We start from the raw sequence: 27,779 nt of genomic DNA, 5'->3' as shown, positions 1-27,779 counted from the left end.
GCACAAATTGCACAAAACGACTAACTGACGATAGGGGGAAAAAACTTACTATTTGAATATGAGTTTTACTTTACATGTTGGAAAAAACATTACCGTTAGAGAATGAAACCAACATGAATTTCTACTTTGTTTACATTCACAAAAACAAGAGCCTGCCGGTTTTGTTTTTTGTCCTACCATCTCGAGCCTATTAAGTGATAATTTGGCAAATCCCGTGACACATAAAAAGTAGGCTACACGTCTACAAACTGGGTTAAAGCATAAAGTGTGTCTGTCTTCTCCATTTCCCCCTTTCTCCCTCCTTCCCTTCCTCCCTCGCTTCTTCTCCTTCCTTGCGTCATTGTTTTGAATGGAGCAGGAGCGGGCCCGAGCCGACAGAAGGCGAGAGAGCAAAACGGGAGGAGGATCGAGAGGGGCGTGGAGGGTTGGGAGCTCTGGAGCGGTGTGCGGGCGGGGGCTCGTTCTTGTGGAGGCGTGTGCTCCGGCGACCAATGGCGGAGCGTCTCGACCGCGGGACCGCACATGTTTACGGGCAGCATTCCGCCGGTTGAGGCTGGAGCCGAATCCGGACTGGAGCTCACCGCAATGGACGCGGAGCCCTAGAAATTGTGTGTTTTCAACCAATTTCACGTCCTGTGGACACACCACAGCGAAAAGCGTCGAGTGGAAGGGTTTAAGTCGACGTTTTGAAGTGAATTCGTCGACGAGAAGACGGTGGTTTGACCGAGCAGCCGCCATTTTACCCAATCGTATACATATAAGATGGCGGGTGGATCAGCTCCGCGTTTTCTAGCCGACTTCTCGCCCAGCTAGCGAGGCAGGCAGCGAAAACAAACAGGTCGAGGGGAGGAAAAAACAGGAGGAAGATTGGCAGCCGGTTTTGGACGTGGGGTGAATTGTTTGTCTTGTCCACACCGTGGAAGTCGGCGAAGACGACGACTACGTCCGTTCGAGTGTCGATACCGTCGAATATGTTCCCGCTTCCGGACGTTTTGTCAGGGCTCGCGCTCCTGCTGTCCCTTGACGTTGTTTACCAGCCGAACCGCTTCATGCTGTAAAAAAAAAAGGGAAAAAAAGGAAGAAAAATCACCCCCCTCTGGTAAATTTGAGTCGGACACCCGCGTAGAAATGCACACCCGGCGCCTGGTGAAGCGCTCCGTCCTCGGAAGCCGAGTGTACGCGCCGAGTCCGACAGGCGACGGCTCCCCGGTGACCGGAGTGGTTCAGGCTGTCAAGCAGGAGAGCGGCGGGGACGCAGCGGCCGCGGGGGCCCAGCGCGGCGGGAACACCAACAGCGTCTACACGGTGCTGCTACCGGACGGCAGCCTGAAGGAGTTCGCCGAGGACGAGATAGCTGCCGCCGGCTTGAACCACGCGAAAGGGCCGCTCAAGTCCAGCTTGAAGGTGCGTAAAGGGGGGGCGGCCGGGGGTGTTGTAGCGGTAATTTAGCGCTGCCTCCACTGGGCACGTTGATTGTCATTGACCGGGGCGTGATTAACGACGTGGTGCAAACCCGGGACGAGGAAAAAGGCGGGCTGTCATGACATTTTGGAGACATTCTGAAATGTGGGACAAAGGGCTCGACTGCGCGGCCTGCGCGGTGTTTATGTGCACTAATGGGCTGAGCAGAGGCAAACAAACAGCAGCCATTTGGTGGCCTTCACTTTCACACATTTTCCAAAAATTTGCCAACAATGATTCCGTTTTAAGTAACTCATTTGGCATAAGATGGCGACACTTTCACTTGTATGCACATACGGCACTTGTTTTGTCACATGGCATGATGTAAACAACACATTAACGAACATTGTTACTTGGAGCTTGTCTTACATATATATATTTTTATTTTTATTTTTTTTGGCTATTGCAATCATATTCTTGGACTTTAGTCATCCCATTTAACATAAACATTTTGCATTACAACCGAAATTTGCTTCTTTTTTTTTTTTGTCACCTAGTATGATGAAACAATGCGTAATGCAACATAAGACATTTGTCAGCATCCTCATGTCTCATTAATATTATGACATCCCTTACATCACGTTTTAGCACTCTTAATTGTAAAACAAACAAAAAAAGCTAAAAGAAAGGGAAACGTTTTTAACAAGTTATTTAGTTTTTAGCATTCCATTCCACATTTATCTATTTGTCTTTTAAACAGTGTGTGGTTGTGTTTTGTTGCTGTAAGTTGTCACATGACATGATGTCAACACTACCAGTACAGGGCCTTGTTATTTTCTTGTTCACATTTTGACTTGTTTTACATCACATTTGATCATTCATAAGTTAAAATGAGAAGTTAACTACTTTTGAAAACAAGTTAAAGTAAAAGTACTGACTCTAATTGGACATACAACCACTGCTATTTGTTACAAATGGACAAACAGGCCTTCCATTCATTTAGAAGACCCCAAAAGTTTAAACTACTGTTTTCAGTAGCTCGATATGTCACTTGTTGTGTTGTAAGGCTGAGTTTGATAGGTTATGATCCTAGTGAGGTTGAATGCCAGGAAGAGGATTTTTATTTATTTATTTTTTAAATATATATATATATTACCGGTACCTTTCAAGGTTCTTAACTGTTCTGCAAGTGTTAAAAAGAAGTTCAATAAAACAAAAATAAAGTGAACTATTCACCTTGGCTTGAAGTATTACAGCAATACTGACCCCTCGTGGTGATAAAGGATCATTTGTTGTTGAGTGTAATTGGTCTTTTTCTGAGGGCATGCCTTCACTGTATTTTGTATCATTTATTTCATAAAAAAAGAAAAGTAGATACCAAAGGTAAATATATGCAGAAACACAACATTTGTGTATTTATGACGAGTTAATTTGTGTCTTTTTTTTATTTATTTTTTTATGTTGCCGTTGATATATTCAGTTTCATGTTCTATGGTTGCCATCACACTCCTTGTGCTGCTCTCTGAGCTGAAGTCTCACCAATTTTTAGTAGTGTGGCGCAATTTTGAGGCATTTTTTTGCGTACAACCCCAAATTGTTCAACTTTAGCCTCATTGTGTTTATATTTGAAACCTCAGGAAATTAAATAGCTCCCGTGTGTGTGCATGTGTGTGTAGTGTCCACAAAAGTGGTTAGCGGTGCACAATGGTCACAAGTGTCCCTCCGAGATCGAAAACAAGCCGTAAAATGAGGAAGAGGCGTGTGCGTGCATGAGTGCGCGTGTGTGTGTGTGTGTTGCTATTTTAAACATGGGGGGTTGTTGTTTGTGAGGGTCTGCTGGGTGCCCCTTTGGCGCAGCTGCACGGGCCAACAAAGCGGGCACCCCCCAGGTCGGCAGCGGGTGGCATCCTCCAAGGAATCTGAGCGCTTGGCACTGTGCCCGCGCTGCCAAACAAAACCAGGGAGGATGCGTGTGCATAGCCACTTGTTGACAGTGCGTTTGTGATTTGGCAGCGTGACAAAAGAGGCGTGGCTTTTGGGATGGGTGGCGGGAGACTGCCTTTGTTCAGGAGCAGGCGCTGATTGGTTGGGTCTGGAATGGATGCTGCTGCTTTCATTGACAGCAGCTTGCTGTGCTTCCCAAGCCTCATAGGAAGATTTTTTTTAATTTTACAAAAATAAAAGGCTCACAGGTGTTCAAACTAAATCATGCAAAAGTAAAAAACGAGAAAATGTCAGAACTGTTGATCATCACCAAAGAAAAATGAGAAAATATCGTAGTTGTCTATCATAACAGAACGATTACAAGTCTTAGGTTCGTCCAGACTTGACCGTCCGTGTCTTCCCCCACTCAGAGCTCCGTTAACGGAAGCCCAGACGGGCACAAGGTGGACGGCCCCGATGTGATGACGATGCCGGCGGAGGGCGACCACCGCGAGACAAACGGAAAACGAGTGGACGCCTGTCGGTCCGTGTCCCTGCTGGAGCAGAAGCGAAAAGTCGTCTCCTCCAGCATTGACGTCCCCCACGCCAGGTAGGCCTTCATTTGACAAAAGAAATCAAAATGTTGGCGTAATTTGGACTAAAAGACTAAAATACATCCACAAAATCCAAACAAAACTATATAAATTACTGACTAGCTTTATCTGGGGTGACATTTGTGATTTGGAGAAAGGGAACAAAGAATTCATTTCCCGTCAGGGTTAAGTTGGGGCACCTGCACAGTTGCCCCACGAATATTGGTCAAATGTGATGACTCTTTTATAAGACTGAAAATACAAAATAATAACAAAATTATGCAGACGACAGCGATACTTTATCAGATTTTTGTATTTCGAATTCAATGGAGCCACGAGATGCTATCCTATGTTAGCTACCCTCGTTAGCTTAGCTTGCTAGCCCCACACTTGGTAAGTCAGGCATGTTGTTGTTAGTATAACAAGCAAACATCAGCATAGAACTATTGTACAGATAATACAAGTGATTTTTGAAGGCCACATAGCTTTATTTGGGTTTACTTTAGTTTTTCTTTTTCTTTTTTTTTTTGTGCAACCGGAACAAAAAAAGCATTTCCTATAAACTTCATTGGATAACCCGGGGCACTAGCACAGTTGCCCCAAGCACGCTTTGTTAGCAATAATTACTTAACATAAGTGCACAAATATATCCCAACGCTAACAAATTCTAACACTGACTGACTGTGCGCGTGTGTTTGCTTACACAAGTTGACAGCGAGGATGATTTCCCACCGGGCAGGAGGTGTGTGTGTGTGTGTGTGGGGGTGTGTGTGTGTGTGTGTGTGTGTGTGTGTGTGGTGGGGGGGGGGGAGTTCATACGAGCAAAGTTCAGCAAAGGTTTATGACATAGTTGTGTCAGCGCAGACTGAAGTGATAGCGTGTGACATCCACTTTCATCATCGTCTGCTCCTGGAGGCCACAGCCGTTTTGTGTATCAAAATGATGATGTCATCGTGCAGGAGTTCTTCAAATAAACGGCGTGCCTCGAATAAACACCCTGAGATGTTGGTCAGTGTTTCATCCACATCCTTCACAAAAAGGCTTCCATGTAAGCACTGTTACATCATACATATATAGTGAGCTGCAGTGGCCGTTTGCTAACCAAAACAGCAGCATTTACCTAAGTACTTAAAAAGAAAAAGTCTGGCGCCTTCCCACATCTTGTAAATGAGTTCCCTGCAAAGTATTAAATGTGATCTTACGTTGTGTGGTGACGGTAACTTTAGGAGCGATTAGCATAGCATGTAGCAGCTCCACGATGTTATGCATATCATGCATCCCACTTTAATCAGCTTCTTAAAGTCACACTGACGTTTTAATATCCTAAATAAAGCTCCGCGATTGAACCCCCCTCCCACTTGACATGTCATTATTTTCGTGACTCTGGCACTTCAAAGCCTCGCCGCCGTAAATCCTAAAAGATCCCAATTGTAAAAAAGGGCTTCCCGAGTGGCAAATAGAACCCCGAGCGCGGCCATTATTGCCGTAAGATTAAAGAGCCTCGGATCTCTGTCCCTTGCGCACCTGCGACCACACGCTCACATTTATCTATACTGGAGGTGAGCAGGAAAAGGGCGGGGGGGGAGGTAACAAGAAAAAAAGGGGGTGAATGACAGAGAGGGGAAATGCCAGGGGATTTTTTTTTCTTCATTTTTCAACACTGGCTCCCAAGAGAATTCTGACCTTGAGGTTGTTAATTGCACTCTCCAAAAAGTTTCTCGCTGGTGATTTAGTGAGAAAACGTCCGGCTCTCCAGCCTCCTTGTTAGCCAGACGCGAGACATCCCAAACACCTCATCTGCGCTGAAAAATGACACGGACGGAGGTTTGAGAAATTTCTGGCTGAAGGAGGGCACGCAGCGAACCTTTCAAGGTGACATTATTCATTTTCATGTGACACAAAGAAATGATGCTGAGGAAACAGTTCACGACAGCTTCTCTAGATAACTCGGGCACTAGCACAGGTGCCCCAAGCACAATTTTTAGTCGAGATGTCCTCATCACTTCATTTTGGCCGTGCATTCGAGTCAGTCATTTCTTTTTAAGTATCTGCTGATACGGATTTTAAAAAAACAAAAAAACATTGAATAAACCTTTGCTAATGGCTATAAGCCAGCAGTGGTCCAAATTAAGTGACCAAAATATTTGATTAGAAATAAGATCTTTAAGTACTTGTGCATGCGCCACAACTTCCACTGTTCCACAACTGAAATTTTTAACCCCCTGTGCTTATAATTTCTGATAGCTACAAATATGCAAATGACTGCATTGCATTATAACGTCAACAGCCAAACTACCTTCCATAAAGCAAGAATGTGTCTTAAAAATCCAGTCTACCTCAGCCTACTTTCATCAATATGTCCCGTCCCTTTTGATTGATCGTCTTTCCCTCATCGACCTAACTCGCTCCCTTCGAAATATTTGTATGAAAGGTACTTCGTGCCATGCGGAAATTGCTTATTATGGCATATTTCTGATTTGTTTACAACACATTTATCACCGTCCATTTTTTCAGCCATACCTTCCACTTCCTTGCTCCAAGGCAAAGGAGCTCTTTCCCGACATGCAGGAAGCAGCCAATTGTAACTTGAGCTAAGCGGGGGTAGTGAGCGCTTAGGCTTTTTGATAAATAGCATTGCGGCGACTAATTGCTCGAAAGGGGAGGTGAAGTCTAACCAACAGTTGTTCTGCTCCAAAGCAACACGTTTAAGAGTTGTCGGGAATTACGCGGACTAGGAGGATGTGCGCCGTAGTGCATCGTGTCCACCTTCATGGGAATTCATAGGTTGACTTCTGGTACTTTTCATGCAGAACTGCAGAAAGGGAAAAAACACCGTTTTGACCTTTCACACGGGGTCTTCTGTAAAATTGCAGCATCACAGACATAGTAGGTTATATACCGCCTCTGGTACAACCTCAACACCCTCATTCCATGATGGTACCTTTCACGCAGAAGCACACGCTAGCTTTAGTCAGCAAAGAAACCCTTTTTTCTGGTTGTGATTGCGATCTCCAAGCCTCCATGTTTAATTATCTGATTAGGAGACAAGCTTGTCCCCCCCTGAACTATTTACTCCACCGTTAAGTTTCCCGACATCCGATACCATCTGAGTGCGGCTAAAAATAACCGAAATGTGCTTTTCATTTATACGCCGCAAATTGGTGCAATGTGTGTAATGCCAGGCGAGTTTTGTAACAACAGTATTACTGTAACTTGCTGTAGCTAGCTTGATTAGCTTAGCATACTTACATTGGTATCATTTTTAGTTGCCAAGTTATCCCATTTTAGGGATAAAGCGCCTGTTTCAAGTGCCTAGCTTCATCCCCCATCCGCATCTTGAATTTCCCGTCCGTGATCATCTCGGGACAGCGGGATCAGAAGAATCTCCAATTAATTCCACGCAACCGGTGGAAAAGCTCTAAAATTAGAGCGTCATGATCTCATTTCAGTCAAGCAGCCGATGCATTGTTATAGTGTATGATCCTATTCACATGTTCCCGCGTTTAACGCCTCGCCGTAACACCAGCGAGTATAACAGGATCAGACCTTTTTGCGTCGAGAAATGATGAAGGCGTCACACAAAAGCGCCTCTTGTGCTGCACGATGCGCCTGAAAGTTTTCCTCGAGGCAGATGACTTAAATATTGTATCGTTTGGCATCCTCCATCTTTAGGGACCTCCGCCAGGGACAAGTGCCTCGCAAAAGGAAATTTCAGTGATGGCTCCGCGTAAGCGTTTTTGGTTCAAGGCTGGAAAACCACAACGGTCGTTAGCCAGGCCGCCAGATTGCCGGCCTCAGATCCCTTCGTTGAGGGTGAAGATTTATCGCCCTGCCGTGTCCGAAATAGTCGAGCGTGGAGCGTAAAGTCCGGGGCCAAAACGCTCGGGGTTATATTCGTTGAAACCCAAGCCTTTAAATATTCACTCTCGGGGGATTCCGGAGAGACGGTCGTAAATCTGACTTTGCCGTAAACACATTTTCATGCTCCTTCAGATGAATGTTGCTAAGATATTTTATTTAGTTGGATCTGCAGCTAGCGTCAGAACGTGTGCGAAAAATGTGACCAAATGTTGCCGCTTGTCTATTTCTGACTTTTTTTATTTTTTTATTTATGGAAACAGCCTCTATGTGGGAATCGGTTGCGGCGTCTTGCGACAAAGCCCACCTGTGATGCTGCCGGAATGAATTTGGGAGTCTAAATCTATATGCAAATGGCGGCTTTTAATTAAGAGCCCTGAATGTCAGCAAGCACGGATTTGCCGACGCTTGAATTGAGATCCTTCGGTCGTGCAGGACGCTGCACATCTCTGCGTTAAATTTACTTCACCGACCCTCACCTCTCTACGTGTGCGTACGGGCAACAATTGGGCAAGTTTCTGTTGTGGTGAAGCCAAACATACATGTTCAGTCCCCAAAAATTTGTTGTCACTTTATTGGGGCAACGTGGTTGCAAATAAACATGACACTGGTTCTTAGCAGATGAGTTTACCTGCTCTTTTCTTGCCTGTATTATTTACATCCCGTCAGCGGCTGCATGAATCAATCCAAGGGAAAAACATCACCAATATGCTAATTTGTCCTACTTGTGTCTGTGAGGGAGGCTCCGTGTGTAATCATTGCCGGCTCGCTATCTATAATGCATAGCACATCGGGCCTGCGTTGACGTGATACCGGCCCCCTCGCGCTAATCCATAGTCCCGGGCTTGAATGGACCGACGACTCAAAATGCCGCGCCCGGAGTAAAGGCTCTAATTGATTCTATCGACGGGCGTGCATTTACAGCATCGTCGACATGAGGCGGGCCTAATTGACGGCCACCGCTGTCGCGCTTTGTGGCCAAAACAAATGCGCTAATGAGCCGCCGGACTTAGCGACAGCCTTCCATCGTAAATTCACCAAGAGGCCTTTGACCTGACTTGATCAGAAAAATCATTTGCAGTATCGACAAGTCGGACAAAATTTAGTGATTACTTATTAGGCCTTGTTTGAGCCAGAAAATTTATACAACAATTTAATATAGTAAACAATTTTTTCAGCTCTTCCAAAGTGACATATGATGTTTTGAGGTTAGGAACGGCAGAGTGAGATAGTTTCTGAAGATTATGTGACATGACACAAGGCAATGCTCAGTGACCGTCCTGTTTTTCATTTGTTTGTTTTATAGCCTGGGAGTGTTTTTTTGTGCATTTGTTTCCTATGACTTTACTATTTTTTGAGTGTACGTTAGTGAATGATTTTTTTTTTACCAACAAAATTGGGGTTACAAAAACTTATGCACACGTTTTGTGACAAACTATCAATTATGCAGACTAGCACAAAATTCTGAACATTATCTTTATCATATTTTTATTTAAAAACAGCGGAAACATTTTTTTTTCTATAATCAAATCTTCAGAAAAAAAATAATAGATTGGAAACAAATGTCAGAGAGTACATTTTTAAAAATTATTTTAAAATAAAAAGTTAAATTAAAATTTAATTTTCAATTAAATGCTCTTATTCAAACAAATGACGGGATTTTTTTTTGGTTAAAATGATAAATAATAAACCAAGACAAGTTACATTTCGGATCACAACTTTGTCTTGTATACGAATGATTTTTTTTTTTTTTTTTTTTTTTTTTTTTTAAAAGACAGTGTCAATTCTACATTCCTTCCAGGTTTTCTTTAGCCTCTTTGACACTGCATTGCTGGCACATACCAGATTGTCTTTTTTCAGCCTTAAAGACCCCCCATACTTCTGATTACGGGCATTTATTTGAAGCATCATCCATTCCTGTCTGTTTTGTGAAAAATGCTAAATTATTGACGGACATCTGCCAGGCGGCCTGTATTAATTAGAACTGGAGGCGTACTAATTAAGTGCACGGCAACGGGTGTCATCATTGAGGGCCAGTTTTTTAATTGGAGCGCTGCTCCTTGTCATTAATTTTATCGTAGCTTAGCAGGACGGGGTGCTGGGTAACTCCATCATGTGCGTGCGTGAGCGCAGGGCTCATGCTAATGTCCATCATTAGCCAGCTCGCTTCTTGCAGTCAGGTGTGATTGCAACTTCCCGTCTTACTTGACTGATGTGCATTTTTTGTGTCCAATCTCTTAATTTTCTTACTGTATCCCAAATAGAGTGAGCACTCAAGCCTTCCCATTCCAAGTCCCTGGGGGCGCTTGAGTTCTTCTGCGATCGGTCCGGGCCTCTTAATCGGGGGCATCAGATTCTCGTTTTCATTTGCCGTCTGCCTCTACAGATGCGTCCAATGTCTTTTGGCGTGCAAAGAGAAGATAATGTTTTTAACTCAGCGGTGGCGCTGGCGTTTAATTTCACCTAAGTGAACAATCGGGCAAGCGTCGATGCTTTTCGGGTTTTTCTAAAGCGTAATTCCATCAAGTTTTTATAAGCGGATTCCAATCCACGCCCTGTAGTTAATAACGCAGACGTTCGGTTAAAAGCATGCAACAGATGTCCTGGCGAGCTATTAATTGAAAGTTTGCCATTTGTTCGACTCGGCATCAAATGAGCATCTGTTCTGCCTCTGATCTACATAAATCTTTCCCGAAGAAGACAAGAGCGAGAATCTCCTATTACGTGGCAATCCAATAAGAGGCCGCCTTGGGTGTCTTTGGTGTCTTTTCCTTGTGAGCGGGCAGCTGACCAGAACTGTAAATAAAAGAAACGCTCGTGCAGGGAATTTAAAGGCGAATCGGTAATCTGCCAGGCTCGCGGGATAGCTCGAGCATTTGGACAGATGTAGCGAATAGCAATGTGACAAAATAACAAAGACGACTTCTCGTGATGATGATGATGATGATGGAGCATCTTTAATAGCTTATTGGCTTCTTTTGAAGTGAATTTGGATAATTTGGAATTTGACCAAGAAACTTTGTGAACAGAAAAAGTTGCACATAAGTCTTAACTTATCAAATGTTGAGAGGATGGACTTAAATTTGTCATTGTTTTTACATTTTACTGTGAACTAGTCCTGCAGCTCTTGAATATCTTTAGAATTGAGTATTTTGCTGATTATTCCATTGATTAAGATCATTTTTTAATTTAATAATAAACTACTTAAGCCAGTGCAGGTATTATTTTATCCCCTTGGGGTCCCCATCCTCACGTCCTACTGTCGTATCTGTGACTTAAGAGTGTGTATGGATTTAAAAGGCGGGGCCTGCCCTGGTGAGTGACGTGGGTGTCAGCAAATGAGAGTGTAGAGTTGGCTGGCTTTTAAGTGGCAATCCTTTGCTGTCTTTTACAGACGGTTTCCTACCGTGAAAGTGAACCCTGTTTATCGGAGGGAAGACATTCCAGACCTGAAAATGCACAACATTCAATTTAAACATATTTCAATGTATGAAAACACACTTTTTAAACACATTATAAACATATTTCAACTCCAAAAAATGCAAGAATAAAATATATAGAAAATACTGCACATGTTGTAGTGTATGTGTACATGCTTGCACCTTTAAGAGGCGGAGTCTGGTGGAGTGTGACATGGGCGTAGCAGTGGCCGACAGCAGTGAGTGATGTTGTGAAGTTCACTGTCGCCATCTGGTGGCAGAGTGTCTGAAGCTCACTTAAGTCATGTTTTGGAACTCAAGCAACTCTTAAGTTGTGGTACAGTACTTGTATGGCAAAATGTTACCCTTTACTATAAAATCCCACAAAAATATGCAATACAGCGAATTTGCAAGCTTTGCAGCTCAACAATTTGTATCCAGTCTTCATTCAGGCCCCGGCGCAATCGACACGGACCCTCGGTCAGCTAATCAGCCGCCGCGGGGCATGTTATTGTTTTGATTCAGGTTGCGCTCGTTGAACTTGACTCCAGTTGGATCAGGAGACGGCCTGTGCGGAGTCGTCTCTGGGCTTTGGATCAGGCGGGGGCGCAATGTCCTGCCAAAACCCAGGCAGGGCTCGCATCCCAACTTTGTGTTCCTTTGTGTGTGCGTGCGCGTGCGTGTTGGCTCCGACAGGCCGCGGGCCCAAAATGGATGTGTTTACCATTACTCGCTCCCTCTCGGCCCGTCAAAGAGGCCTCTATTCTTTTGAGAAACGGAACACCACCGTTAGCGGTTAGCATCGGAGATTAATTTTTTTTATATACCTCTCTCGACTTTATGAGCAGAGCTGCACATGATGTAATCTATGTTAAGTAAAATCTCTTGGTATCTTTTTGCGGTTTGTCACCCAAACAAAGAACAACAACCTTCTCGCACCATTTTCCCTCATTTGTCGTTATTCCAATCACTGTCCATCCCGGCGGTCCCCCGTTGTTCCTCGCTTCTTAACGACGACGTCTTCCACCTCTCCATCTCTCGTTCACCCTCTCTTTTCTTCAATCTTCTCATCTCTGCTCATGTCCTCCCCCCCGCGCTCTTATGTTCTTTGTCCTGTCTGGTATGTCAGCGCCGCACATGTGACGGCGTACAATCACACGTGTGCCGCTCTCGCCACGCGTGTGTCAGAAACAATAAGGCGGCGGTTTATGGTATACGCGCTCATTTGCATGCGTCGCTGCACTTTACCCGCTTTCTCCCACGCAAGCTCGTTTGCAATTATCGATGCAAATGTGTCGATTGGAGTGACGAATGACGTCACCTCTTTTCTTCACGGAGATATTCTGCTCAATTCTGGCAGGAGAATTGAGCTGCTGTTTCCTGTTACGCACAACACTAATGGGCAATATGGCCTTAATGTTTTTTGGGGGGGGTTTTACCCCCCCAAAAAAAAATCGGATTTATGATATTTTATTTTTTCCCCACAATAAAAATAAAAGACATTAGAAATTCTAATTAAGCTTTGCTGCTGGATTTTTTTCCCCACAGATTTTTTTTCCCCAGTATTGTCCATCCAAGATGAAACAAAATTGCATCTTAAATATGACATACCTTTGGCAAAGTGGCAAGGAAATGAAGCTTGACCCCAAAAGTTGATAAATCGATTCTATCACGTAGGGGACGTCCCGCTTTAGTTCTGGCTTTGATTCATCCTCTGAAGCGGAAAATTGCATGGTTGAAAAAACATTCTTTGGAATGCTTCTCATACAATCGCAAGTGGAAATGGCCAGTTTGATTTTTGATGCAAATATTTTTTGCTTTTGGGACATCTCAAACTATAAAACTACCAAAACAAGACTGAGAAAGAGCTTTTGACGGCAACGAAGCAATACATTTACAGATTATTCACCTATGAAACGTTGCATAAAGCAATAGTGACTCACTGCATTGCTTCAAAGCTGTTCAAATTGATACAACGCTGCCATCTACAGTGATCCTTTAGTCCTTACAGCTGTTTACGAAGCTGAATTTCAAGGCCAGGCTGGGCCGGGCCCTTGTCCATGCTAATATAAACATCCACTGCAGTGCAATAAGTTCATGTAAAATATTACTTTGGCTCCATTTTGTGGTATCTTGGGGCCAAGGAACTATGTTGAATTGAGGGGGAGGAGCTACAATTAGTCACATATCCTTGTCTAATAGAAAAAAAGTGCTTTTCCGCCATCATGTAGCATCTACAAACAAACCTTTTTGGGTGGGTGTCAATTTCTTGCAATCTCAAAAATAGCTGAGTTGACTTTGTCTGCTCAATCCATGAAGGAAGAAAAACGGCTTTCGCCGTGCTCACTGAACCCCAATAAGTGTTTTGCATAGCAACGCTCTCTGGGAAATGTTTTTTTACTGGTTTGCCGTGATAAATGCCAACACAAAGGCTGGGCAAAATAACGTATCCAAGCAGAGTATTTTGTAAGCAAATAAAGGTTAACAACGGCACATAAAATGGGACTCAAGCAAGATGTGGGGGGAAAATGAGGCTTGCGGGTGTGTCACTGAAAGGGGGAGTAAGTCCGAGGTTTTTAGGTAAATGTTGACGTGGCAGCTAGTGGACCCTTTGTCCTGCCTGGAGGTGATGGGAGCCGCTGATAGCCCTTTTCTAACGCCTCGGTCGGCTCCATCACCACGGACTTTCATGAGCACCTTCAGCAAATGCGCACTGACAAGAAAGTGTAATTGGGAAAGGGGGCTCTCCCTCCTCCAGGGGCAGTGACGGTCCTCCTGGGACCGTTGTGTGCGCGTCGCCACGCTTAACGTACAGCCGAGGTGGTAAAATTGAGAGTGACAGCGATAAAAGGCTGCATGAGTGTGTGCGTGTTTAGCGCTGTAACCGGCAGGTAGTGGCGGCGAGGGCGTCCCCCATCACAACGAATGGCAAAATCAACAGTTGCATGTTGGCCATTCTCGGTTACGTGCATAGCCAAGGCTCACTGATGCTTGGCAGTTTGTTATCCAAATATGACAAAGACAAGTAAAGTTTGCTGCTGCCATATTTTGGCTGATGTATCAAACATTATTTTCTACGTGGCCCCATTAGTCTAAAATACACGGAATTCTAATTAATATTGCATATTTTGGAGCATAAATCAAGCAGAAAATTCCACATATTTATCCAGGAGGCGGCCATTTTGTCTTTTACTGACACATGCTGGCGACTGAAAATGACATCAGTGCCAAAGAGCTCAGCTCGCGGACGTCACATGAACAAACCCAGCAAACAGGTGAGCTGTGATTGGTCGTTACCGAAACCCACGTGGCACTGTGACATTACTTTCAGTGGCAAGCAAGTGGCAAAATGGCCGCCCCCTGAGATGGATCAAAATGGCGACATTTTGCTGCTTCTTTCATGTTGCACAAATACAATATTATTCAGGATACTGTGTTTAGAAATATTAATGTAAAGACAATTTTGTACTGTCTTGACTTCCACTTTAAAAATTAACCAAAAAAATGGACGGCAAAGTGCAATGTGTGCTCGTCACCCTGATTTTTTTGCCAAAACATCATTTGAATGCACAAACTTTTGTTTCGAATTTGACGTACATAATATGACTAGATGTAAATTCATTTAATAAAATGTTAGCACAGATGCTAATTGGAAAAAAAAAGGCTGTCAAGCAAACAAAGAGAAGTGCCAAGTGTCATACAAAGCAATAATGCTATGCAATAGATCCGTCTCTCCGAACTCTGCATTTATTTTGTTTAAAAAAAAACAAAAAAAACTCTTGCCTATTACTGGCCTGGCATTCATATGTCATCATTTTCAGTCTGTTTTGATGGCGTAACCCTCCCGTTTATGTCTTAGCTTCTTCCTTACTGATCATTCCTTAACATCAAGCCATCGAGGACAAAGGATGGGAGAAAGCGAGGGTGGGGGTGGGGGGGCACTTCCTCTCATATTTACCTCTGGAGCCGCGCACGTTTAGCCTCTTCATTTACTCGCTTCACTGAGCCTCCGCTCTTTGTTTAGCTCGCCGCCGCATCGTATAGATCGAGCGTGCCTCGCCCTAAATGAAAGCCGGTTTACAGCATTAGGCGGGAGTTTATGGCGGAAGGGGAGATGGGGTGGGGGGGATTATTTACCGATGATTTGCGCTAAAGGTCGGCATGATTGCCATCGCGTGCGTTTGTTCGAAGCGGTATAGCGACATGTACGTCGTCGGAAATGGCGTCCGCGTAAAATTTCGCCAAGGCTTGCTTGTTTTTCCTCATCACCTGCTGCTCCAGTCGACAAAGAGAAGACCCTCTCATCCTATGTGTGTGTATACTGTGTTTATGTGTGTGTGGTTGTGCCAGAAGCAAGCAGCCAAGGGAAGCCCTCCAACATGCCACATATAGACCATCCACATGTCTTTATTTGCCCCATAGGAGGTAGCATGAAGGCACCCCAATGTATAGTGGAAATGTAGGGCACACACGGCTTCTGAAAGGCGTGAGTGTGTCAATCATCTCAAGGTAAATTGAACATTTCCCCCCTTATCTGGCTTGCTCATGTGTGTTTCTCAATGTGTGTGCGTAATGTATATTTTCTAGATTTGTCACATCCTTTCAATACAGGAGCATGCACTTGAACATAATTTTGCATACAGGCTTTATTGTGACATTTATGCTACACTATTTGTCATTCATTCATAAAAATTGGCTGCAGTGTCACGCATAACAAAAAAAATGTGGTGTGTTGATCATAAACAACAAAGTTTTTGTCCATTTCTCCCATAAGTCTTTTTAAAACTCAGCCCCTAAAGCCTGTTTCATTTAGCAGCGTAAAGTTTGGTAGCAAGTCCCTCTTGAATAGACCCACAAAAAAAGTCTCAACAAGCCATGCCTGAACAGACACAGGAAGGCTGCCATTTTGGTTTGAAGCAACCATTTTAGGGTCATTATGGCCATTTTCCAGGGGTCAAGATTTATTTTCAACATTCACCCCCCAGAGCCCGTTTCACTTAGCAGCATAACATTTGCTAGGCATGTCCCTCATGGCCCATGCTTGAAAAGGCTGCCATTTTTGTCTGTGTCAAACATTTAAGATAATTTTGGCCATTTTCCAAAATGTTCTTCAAAAACATGCACATCGGAGAGATTTTTTTTTCTGATGGCCTCTTGTGAAGCTGTAAATAAGTCAACACAATGAGACGTCCTTATTTTATTTGTTTGTCCCAACGTGTCCAGTGTGAGAGGCAGAAAAGGGACAAAAGCGAGGCTAATGTGCATGTGACACACTTTCTGTTGATTTGCTTCGGCATAGCTGTTGGCCAGCAGCAGCGCTCGTTTGGCAAGCAGTCTCACACACACACACAAATGGTCACAGGGTCTTTGGCACATTGCCCAGTCAATGTACGCCACACCCTGTTGCTCTCAGTAGAGCCGCGTGTGTATGTAACGTCTATGAGAACCACAGTGTTGTCAATGGCGTTTTCACACGAATCTACTTAAATTTCCCCGAATATTCAATTTCGTGTAACGACCGAATCATCATCAGATTTGTTTACCTCGAGTGAAGTCCATGAAGGGGAAATGCTGAACGTCGGAAGGCGAGCCATGGCTCCGGGCCAGTGCATATGTTGTTATGACTAGTGTGACCATGACACGGCTCTTTGATTGTTGCGTGTCTTCCAGAACAGATGTGCCCTCCGGAAAACGTGGTGATACTGGTCCAAATGATTCATATACTTTCCTTTCCTTTCCTTTCCTTTTATTATTTTTTTGAACATATAAACAGATGAACAGCAGAGATAAAACAAAAAACAACAACAATCAAAAGAGAAGAAAATCCCAATAACAATCATTCAATTAATCATAACTTACATGTTCAAAAGGGAGTAGGAAGAAGTTAAAAACTTATCTAGTCCTACCCCTTTTACTAAATATATTTAAACTTATTTCATTATTAATACAATTTTAATTTACTAATTATTAAAAAATAATAATAAAATAATAAATGATATATATAACCCAAGTTATATATACAATATAATACAATATATATATATACAAATACAAAGACCATATTTATCCGCCTAGTCCGTTTTTTACTCACAACTCAAATGTTTGGATAAGAAGAAGTGATATAAACATGCAAACATGGCATCCCGTGATCACATTATTAGTGTGAAATACTTCCCTAGTAAAGTCGACCCCTGCTGTCTGTACAGAAGAACGACACAGAGATGAGTATGAAAGTATTGACTGTCCATCTTTTAAAAATATTGTGAAAGGGGCTGACATGAAAATTCTGTGAAAATTGCTTGTGAGTTCAACGACTTCCGTACAGTCATATGATCTGACTCAGTTTTCGCCCTGATAAAACTTCCAAGGTTGGAAAATGGGACGCTCGATCATGTGATGCAAATTTCAGCCCGCAGCTACTGGCGGCACCTGTCTGAAACCTGCCGCGCACCCCCATGTTTGTCCACCCAGCCAGCATTTAACGCACTTCCTCACAGGAAGTCCAACAGACGCAACTTTTCGTTATCTGTGGAAATTGTCAAGGATGATACCTAAAGCCTTGCATTTACATTAATCCATTCTAGCTTCCTCCCCATAAAACAGAAATTGTTTCAATGTGTTTTTAATTTTTTAAGTTGTAGGAGATGATCACAGTGGCTCAGTAAATCACATTAATATAGGCCGTGTTTCGCAGAGGATAAAGAAGATATGACTGGTGTCAGGCCAAAACCTTGTACCTCAGAAATTGTCACTTTTCAGGACACCCCCAAAATGGCACGTTTGTTCAACCATTAACATTGCATCATCAAAGAGAACAACAATTTTTCAACATTTGTGATTGGTCAGTAATTTGTAATTTGCTGACCAAAAGTATAGATTTTTGAAAAAATGTGAAAACCCCAAATGGTGTTTTATGAGGTTTCGGCACGATATATCTGTTAGTATTGAATAATTGTCCACTGTCTGACAAACTGCTTATTATTGTGAAGTGAGTTCTCTGCCACCATTCAGCAACCAGCTTGTACAGCACAGGAAGTAAGGAGTTATACTTGAGTGGCTATAAAACGTCTCTCGCCCTTTGGTGTACCTTCCCACTACAATGGAAATACACAGCTAATGAAGAGGCCGTCCGCCTGGGCGGGAATGTTGGCGAGATACGGGGAAGACAGTCGGGCCCGACAGAACGTGGGAGTGGGCCGTGGTCCGCGTTTGTGGGGCGGCGGGGAATTCCTGTAATCCAGGGCAGCGTTCAGTGGTCTTCGTTAGAAATGATTGATCACCGTCAGGCCCACTTGGAAACCAAAGACACCTGGCTTTCTTGTTCGGCCTGTTTGCGTACACCAAGATTGACCTCTCTAAATTTAGTTGGGGCCAGTTACGGGGAAAAACATCAGGAGTGTTCCCTGCTGATTTTATACGGGGTAACTAAATACCAAGGCTAAGCCAGTTTCCACGTAGTGGTAAACTTTGGTGTGGTTGACTGATACAGTTTAGAAGACTTCCGGACATGAGACTGTCAGCATAGATGTGACAATTCTCTGTCCATCAATCTCCTCCCTACACCGGCTTGCCATGCAGAAATAGTCCTAAAATAAATTTGTACTATAACAAACCCAAATATACTCCACAGTGGTATTGAATCTAAATGTAAAATGTGAGCCATATTTGCCCACATTGCAGAAAAACTACAGCAAGAACTGTCAATATAGTCACACTTTGAACACTCTGTATTAAATAACAATTTTCAAACGTTTAAATGCATGTCTATGGCAGCTTCGCACATTGTGTTCCTGATTGCCAAGCGTATTAAACACAGATGTGTGTGTCATAAAGTGACTCACTCGGTGGCAGCCATCTGGGGGTGCGACTGGTGTAAATTACCCCCGAATCAGGCCCCCCCCACCTCCTCATCGACATCCAATCTTCTCATGTCTTTCTAACCATGAATACGCCCTTCAGACTTGAGCTTGTGTTGTCGCCGGGGATGCAAAAAATGTTAAGTGTGATGCGCTAAGTGAATGTACAACAAAGATGCAAGAAGGGTTAAACATCCGTCAGGAGGACAAAGACACACTTTTCCTTCTCTTTTATCTTGACATGTGTATGTTTTACTTGAAACTCAACTCTTGCGACATGCACACACATATGTCTCCCATCCAGAACCTCCTTTTGTTGTACCTTTAAAGGTTGGAGCAACAATCGGACGAGATTGAGGAGTTAAGAGGGCAGGAGACAAAGGGAGTACAGGGGAGGTATAGATGGACGGAGAGGAGGTATGAGATGAGGAAATAAAGGTAGAGAGTGTTGAGGAGGTAGGAAAGGAGACAAAATGAGGAGAGTAAAAGATCTGAGGGAGGGATATTAGACAAGGATATGGCTGGGGAATTATGTGAATGAAAGAGACCAAATACCAGAAAAGGTAGAGAGGAGGAAAGAAGACAGAGGGGAGGATGAGTGAGAGAAGGTGAGGAAAATGGCAGGGAAGAATACAAGAGGTTGTAAAAATGAAGAAGCATAGAGGAGGTGAGAGAAAAAATAGGGAGAGGGGAATAGGGGAGGCGACAAAACGAGGAAGAGTAGAGGTAAGAAAGCAGCAGGAGGCGAAAGGAGGAATGGAGGACGGACCAAAGGGAGGCGAGAGAGCAGGTAAGAGAAAATAATTTAAAGAAAAGGAAGGAGCGCAGGATACTAAAGGGGAGAGTACAAGCGGTAAGAAAGGAGACAATAGGAGCAGTAGAGAGGAGGAGAGGAAAAAGCAAGTGCAGGAGGAGACAAGGAAGAACAGAAAAGGTAAAGAGGAAGAAACAAAATGAGGAATAAAGGTGAGAGGAGACAAAAAATGTTGAGAATAAATGAGGAAAGAGAAAAGCAGGAGAAGGAGGAAAAGAGAAAAAGTCCAAGTAGACCCCACTAATTGCAAATAATTAATTCTCCCACTAGTAAAACACTTTAAAAACATACTTCCTTGACAACGATTACTATGATGCCTTCTGATGGACATGTTTGGACGTTACAAAAAAAAGCCAGGCGGAGAAGAAGGCAAGAGGAGGTAAAATAAGAGGTGCCAAAAAAAATAAAATAAAAGAATATGGAGGAGGGGGGAAAAAAAAAAGAGTCAAGCAAAAGTGTCCGTCCGTTAGCCGCCATGAAATTGATGAACACGCCTGCGCTGTTGACTATTACACGCCACGCATCAATCAAACTACTGAGTGCTTTTACACACAAACCCCTCCTCTACTTCCTGGTTACCTTGGGGGATGCCGTCACGTGACTAGCCGTCGCCACGGCAACAGCGAGCGTTCATAACGGCGTGATGAGCGCATTAGAGGACTGGCAATTAAGACGTGATGCACGAGCGGCGGGAGTTGGGGTCCGAGTGCGCAATTAACGACAAACTGCCTAACGTGATCGCTAAGTCAACTCTGATCAATGTCTTTCAAATGTGTGTGTGTGCAACCAATCATCTGGGCTAACTCACAATAAAACATCATTCCCGCGAAGCCCCCTGGAGGTCCCAAAGTAGCTTGTTTACGAGCGGAAGACGCACGTAATTCCAGCTAGCTCGCTGGCGGCTATTCATAAATGCTAAATGAGCTTGTCTTCAGAGGCCAACCGTGTCACTCAGCACATCCAAATATGTAACACAAAACTTTTTCAGTGATATTTTAGCCAGTTTGTATGTTAGCATTTTAGCTGCTAGTTTAATAATTATTTTATTTGGTTTGTTTTGTTTGCACAGACGGTCAGAGGAGGAAGTGGACATGGACAAGGTGACGGCCGCCATGGTTCTCACCAGCCTCTCCACCAGTCCGCTGGTCAGAAGTCCGCCCGTCAAAGTCAGCGGTAAGCTAACAGCTCCCGTTTGCTAACCAAAACAGCAGCACCTACTGCGCAGTAAACTGTATGTGTGACGTCCTATGGCGTATTGTAAACAAAGTCTCTGTGCAGTATTAGCTTGCGTTTTGTTAGTCACAATTGGCATTCCGGTAAACTCCACATTGGTATGTTGCGAACCAAAAAAGCAGCACGTAAAAATGTTTATTCTTTATATTTTTTCTTTCCCCCTCCTAAGAGGCTCTGAGTGGCTCTTGGAAGGAGAACGGCTCTGTGGGTCCCTTCACCCCGTCCAGCAACAGCTCGTCAGGCGGCTACTGGAGTTGGTCGGCGCCCAGCGACCAGTCCAACCCGTCCACGCCGTCACCGCCCCTCTCAGCTGACAACTTCAAGCCCTTCCGGGTGCCCGGCGGGGGACCCCCCAATGCGGGGCCCGAGGACCCCAGCCTGGAGGAGACGGACGGCAGCAGCCTGCTGTTTGACGAGCCCATACCACGCAAGCGCAAGGTGAGCGTGCAATGGGAGATCAGTTAGCCATGTTAGCAACAAAACATGCTAATGACAATGCAATGCTAACTAGCTAATAAGTTTAGCAGATGAAACAGTCAATTTTTGTAACAAAGTAACTTTTTCACAGCTAATAAAAATGCTAAGATAATCAGCGAATGTTTTGTAAACAAGTTGTCCTGTTTGCCTATGTTAGCCGTACATCATGCTCATGACAATGCTAAGCTAACAAGTAAAAAGAGCACTAGACTCATTGACCAGTTTCATCTTTCAAACATGTGCGTTGCTAGTGTTAGCTTAGCCACCTAGCTAACTGGGCTACATTGTCCCATGCAGAACTCCATGAAGGTGATGTTCAAGTGCCTGTGGAAAAACTGCGGCAAAGTCCTGAGCACTGCCGCCGGCATCCAGAGGCACATCCGCACCATCCACCTCGGGTACGTAGCCACTTCCTGTTTGCTGATCTCATTTCATTTCATGCTTACTCCCTGTGTTGTCACTTCCTGCTTGCAGGCGCAACTGCGACTCGGACTGCAGCGACGGCGAGGAGGACTTCTACTACACGGAGATCAAGCTCAACACGGACGCGGTGGCCGAGGGCCTGAGCAGCCTGTCGCCCGTGTCACCCGCCGTCCTGACCCCGCCTCCGCTGCCGGAAGCCCAAGGGGCTGCGCCCCTTCCCCTGCCACCGCCGCCGCCCTGCACCAAGGAGCCTCACTCCGGCAGCGCAACACCGCTCAGCCGCTCTGCGCCCAGCGCGCTCTACCTCATCCATGCCGACCACGCCTACCAGGTGAGGACACCCCGAAACAGAACACAGCCCGCCCCCCTCCCCGTTTTAACCTTTTGACCCCCCACCCCCCACCCCACATTCAGGCCACGGCCCCGGTGTCCATCCCGTCAAACGGCGCCGCCAACCCGGCGGCGGCCTCCTACAGCTTCACGCCCACCAACGGTTCGGGATTCAGCATCTCATGGCAGTCGCCGCCCGTCACCTTCACTGGCGGCACGGTCAGGAAACACACAAACAACGACATGCGCAATCAAGCAACAGACACACACACAACAGCATTCAAATGTGCTGACGTTTGTTTGTGCGCCCCCTGCAGGTGTCTCCCAGTAAGAGTCAGGGCTTCTCCGAGCAGCGTTCCCAAACCATCGCCGTCCTCTCGTCACCACCCAGAGCCACGGCCGCCCTCAGGTACCCACTATGGCCCTTTCTGTGCTAAAAAAATAAATCAAATAAAAACAATCTCACGCATAATCTTTTTTTGTTGCAGTCGCAAAGTGCGCGGCGAAGGCAAGAAGTGCCGCAAAGTGTACGGGATGGAGAACCGCGACATGTGGTGCACGGCCTGCCGCTGGAAGAAGGCCTGCCAGAGATTCACCGACTAGATGGACCTCGGAGCCGCCGAGATGTTCTGCATGCCTTCTGTCTTCGGATCAAAACCGCAACAGTCCGTCAAGCTCCGGCTCCGCCCCCAACACCGACATCCCTCCATTCCAGCAGGTGGCGCCGACGTTCCCGTCATTCCCACGTTTTGGGAAAGTGCAGCTAAAAAACCGTGAGGAAAACACGACACATTTTTGGCGGGTTTGTTTGTTTATGTTCATTTGTTGTTTTATATGTTTTGTAAAGTTTTTTTTAAACGTCCCAGCAAAGAAGAAAAAACTTTTTTGCTAGCTAGCAGTTTTGAGCACGAAGGAACATCGTGATCTTGTCATCTCGTTTTGTTTTTTCTCTAGGATTTTTTCCCGAGACGATCCAACATTATGTCCTGCTTGTTTGTTTTGTGATTTTTTTTTCTTCTTCTTTCTTTTCAACACAACGTCACAGTGAAGAACTGGCCAAAAAACTCGTTTGCTAAAATTTTGCCGGAAAGTCAACATGGAGTGTTTGTAAAGATGAACTTTTTCAAAAGGAACATTCGAAAACGACCAACTATTGTTTTGATTCAAACTAAAGAACTTTTGAGCGAGAGGCAGGGAACAAAGTGGAGGAATATCATGATATTTTCCTCGTTTTCATCTCTTATTTTATGTTTTGGACATGTCATTTTCAGCTTTTTGAAACTGAACTTTTGTTTTGTCAGGAATTGCCCAAACGAACAAACAAACTTCTCTGCTAGCATGTTAAGGAAAAGTCGGGGAACAATGTGGATGTGTTCATCGTCGTCTTTATCTCGTTTTACATTTTGAATGTTCTAAGTTTCACTTTTTTTATGGGTAGTTTCAAAGAAAGACAAGCGTTTTTGAGGGGTCCGGCGTCATTCAAAAGTCGAACAAACTTCGCTGTTTGCATGTTAAGGAAAAGCCGAGAACAACATGTTGTTATCGTTTTCTTTTTTTTTCCGACCAACTTTACAAGAAATTTTCTCTTTTTTTTTTAAGCTGAACCAAGAAACATCCAGAAAGACCAGACTTTTTCTTTTGTCTGAAAATATACAACAATGAAGAATTCTGAAGAAAATTCGGAATGAACAAGACAACATTGTCATCATTCTCCTGTTTTACGTTTCTAACTATTTTTTAACAACGGAACATTCATCGCATCCTGGCCGTTTAAACCCAACATTCATGCCGAGAAACGTAAAAAAAAAACAAAAAAGACCAACTTTTTTTTCTTTCGGGAATGATCCAAAGGAAAAAGAAACTCCTCCACAAGCATCTTCATGAAAAAGTTGACAACCACCCAGATGAGCATCGTGAAGTCTTCATTGTCGTTATTTTTTGTTCGATATTTTTAACCATGTTCCCGTCACCAGCATCGAATCCTGAAAAATTCGGCTTTTTCAAACGGAATGTCCTAGCGAAGAAACATTTTAAATAAGACCAGCTTTTCATCAAACTCCTCTGCAAGAATTCGAAGGAAACGTTGAGAAACTACATGGAGGGACTTTGTGAAACTGGTTTCATCTTTTTTAAACGGTTTTCCGACAACATTCATTTATTGCTCCGAGGGAACATTTGCACAACAAACTTGGAGAGTCGGAACTGGATGTTTCACCTTTTGTTTATTTTATCAGGTATAGAATTAAGTGAAAAACCATCAGTTCATTTCAGACTTTTTTGTTAGTTTCATGTGAAAAGTTTGCAACCAAAAGCTTGTTAATTTTTTGTTAGCATTTTGTTACGGTGTCATGTTTACTTGTGTTGATTTTTTTTTGTTCCTATAGTGAAGCTAAGACCAGCCGACGAAAATATGTAAAGATAAAACAATTCTTCAAAAGAAAGGAAAACAAAGTACCCCTGCCCTCCTCCGGAAAATGGTTCTTTTGTTGTTGTTTTTTTGTTGTTTACGTATTTTGATGCTAACGACGAAGGAGGGACTCAAACCAAAAGCGAGGCACTTAAACGCAGCACTTGGTAAATCTTTGTTTACGCCTTAACGTTTCTCCCGTTTATGAATATATGGCGATGGACCAAATGGAAAAAACATTGAAAGTTTTGTAGCTAGGTGGAAAAAGCACTTAACTGATTAGGTCACTATTTTTCTTTATTTGGATTATATTGTGCTTTTTCTTTCATTGTTGCTAGTTGATGGGAAAACAACATAAAGCCCAAAAAGGTTTACAGATTTTTTTTTTTTTTTTGCGGCGTTAGGAATAATTTTTTTTCCACACACTTTTTAATCCTGTTTTTGCTATTTTTTGTTTATTAACGCTACACCACAAAACTGTCACTAACATGTAAGTATTTGTCGCATGGTTTGCTTGTTTACGACCTCCTTAAACACGAGATGTCCGATGTTTCCGTTGGACGCCGCTGGCTTTTAAAAGTCGCTTCCGCTAAATAAAAATTGTCGTGCTTCTTCCGTGCAATTCAGTCAAACAAAACATTAGCCGCTGTTTTGCGAAACATCTGTATATCAACAAAAACAAATGAAATGTTATTTGTTGATTTTTATGCTTTCCATATGTATGCTGTATCCTAGTTTACTTTTTTTTTTTTTTTTTTTTTAATGCTCAGCTATTTTTTTTTTTTTTTTTATATATGTCTCGAAAGATGCCTCGGTAATTCGTGGGCTGAAATCGGACCACGGTGCTACGTTAGCTGCTAACCCACTAGCGGCTAAAATCTAATTCAGATTCCATTCCCAAACTTGGACTGTAAAAACAAACAAACAAAAAAAAAAACAACTGGACACCATCTTGTTAAGATGGAGGTGCTATTCCCGCCATTGGCTGCCATCTTGTATGAATTGTTGTTGCTGTAGAACATGAAAATAAATTTAAAAAAAAACAAAACACCTGACTCAGTTTGAGTGTACACAGCTTGGCGTTACCTCCGCCAGATCCAAAAGGTATGACTTTGATTGACGCTTTTTGTTTGTTGCTTTTAGTCAAAAAATAAGTTCAGAGCATTCAGCCAGAAGTAATAAATAAAAGAAACGTAATCGTTAGTTTGTTTGTTTTCTAACTAGCTCACAGGGTTGCGCAAAAACTACCTAACCGATTTTTACAAAATCTTAAGGTAGGGTGGCGTAAGCCGTTTCATTCTGGTGTGCATCCATACAAAGGTGCGCATACAATATATATATATATATATATATATATATATATATATATATATATATATATATATATATATATTTTACATTTGTTTTTTCTTTTACAATTCTACTTGGACTCAGCGGACGCATCTCGCACACTATTCTTTTTGTTTCGCAAAGAATTTTAATGCAGCTCATGCTAGCTAAACACAACCCATTCGAATATTGGATGTCATAGTTTTAAATAAAATTAGGCCATGCCTGATCCAGCTCACGATTACGCGAAAAGTACGTAACTGATTTTGCGATAAGATCTGGGAGAATTTTTTTTAAAAAAAGGTGTTTGTTTACTATCATTTTAGTTCCCAATTTTAGTGGACTTGGCCCAAGTTTGTTCAAATGCTATTGTTATTTATAAGTATTTATTTAAAAAAAAAAAAAATTCAGTTAGCTTCAACTTTGTTTCCAGAAAATTAGGGTGTTGAGGATTAAAAGGGTTGTTTTTGTCATCAACGAGGAATTACCAAACTAGCATAATAGTGAATGAACATTTTACCTGCTTGGCCAAACCCAAGTTGAATGCTAATACCATAATACAAAAACGGTGTCATATGTTGACAGTTTGATAAGCTTGTTGACAAGTGGTCACACTTGTTAGCTAATATGCTAAATGTGTGTAAGGCATGGAACTGAATCATGATCTAAATTCAGAATTCGACTCAGGATATCTATCAGATTTGAATCAAATCTGGTGTGAAGCTTAATTCGTACCTGATTATGGTCCAAATATATTTTCTAGTGCATATATGAGTTCAGAAATTCACTATTTCAATTCACTGTGGTTCAGTTTCACCTGAAAGTCCAAATTCATTATTAACTTTTGGATCTGCATCAGCAGTTTGAATTCAGATCACTCGTGTAACAAGAACATGTAAACACAAAATCCTGTTTTGAGCCAGGTTTGATGAAAACCAATGTGTCCCTTTTGATTTGGATCCAGATTCAAAATCATTTTCTAACAACATAAATCAAAAATGACAAAATGTAACGCCTCGCTGTGACATGTCACAATTAAGACAACTGCTCATCATAATCTAGTTCCTGAATTTTAATCATTTTTGCGTTCAAAATTAGTTGATTTTGATTAGCATTTCTAATTTCAGATTTTTGCTTCTATAATTTTGGAGTTTTTTTTGTTGTTTTTTTTACCGCATTCATTCATCGTAGTATACAACAAAACGGAGGTTTACGATATCTGTTTGTCTCCATGGCAACCACGTTGACAGACAGAACTGGGGCGGGGCTTGTGGCCATTCCCCTTTTAATTGTAAAGTAATGTTAGCGGTTAGCTAACGTAAATTTTGGATTCCCGAATGTGCCTTGATTGATCTTCCGGAGTGGACGTCTCCGGAAAGCGGTGGGAATGTTTCCAAGTTGGGTTTTTATTTTATGGAAGACGTCAGGATTTTTTTTTGACGACATTTTCTGTGTTGATATTTTACGACAATGCTGTGTTTACTTTTTTTTTTTTTTTTTTTTTTAAATATTGTTATTGTTCACATCCAATTTTTATGTTTCCCCTTCTTGACAAGGGCTTGTACATAATTCTGACGTCCTGTCATGGTGCATTTTTTTTTTTTTTCCCTGGAGTTGTTGGAAAAATCACAGAAAGCCTCACAGCAAGTCAAACAGCCAATCAGATCGTCCGTTTTAATGCACGTCCGTGGAAGACGATAATGCCGTCATGTCGGA

At 43.1% G+C, this 27,779-nt stretch overlaps 1 protein-coding gene across 1 annotated transcript; it reads left to right on the top strand.

Moving 5' to 3' along the window:
* Positions 1-469: 469 nt before the first annotated feature.
* znf704 (zinc finger protein 704) lies at positions 470-25,782 on the top strand. The gene is made up of 9 exons (XM_077506263.1): positions 470-1,404; positions 3,756-3,934; positions 20,934-21,037; positions 21,267-21,535; positions 21,872-21,972; positions 22,049-22,328; positions 22,412-22,546; positions 22,645-22,736; positions 22,816-25,782. Exons 1-9 carry the CDS (start codon positions 1,129-1,131, stop codon positions 22,928-22,930), a joined length of 1,551 nt encoding a protein of 516 aa, XP_077362389.1. The 5' UTR covers positions 470-1,128; the 3' UTR covers positions 22,931-25,782.
* The last annotated feature ends 1,997 nt before the right edge of the window (positions 25,783-27,779 follow it).

This window comes from Festucalex cinctus, chromosome 19 (genome assembly GCF_051991245.1).
Source record: "Festucalex cinctus isolate MCC-2025b chromosome 19, RoL_Fcin_1.0, whole genome shotgun sequence".
Taxonomy (NCBI): domain Eukaryota; kingdom Metazoa; phylum Chordata; class Actinopteri; order Syngnathiformes; family Syngnathidae; genus Festucalex; species Festucalex cinctus.
Note: the sequence above shows the minus strand (reverse complement) of the source record. Positions and strands in the feature narration are given on the sequence as shown.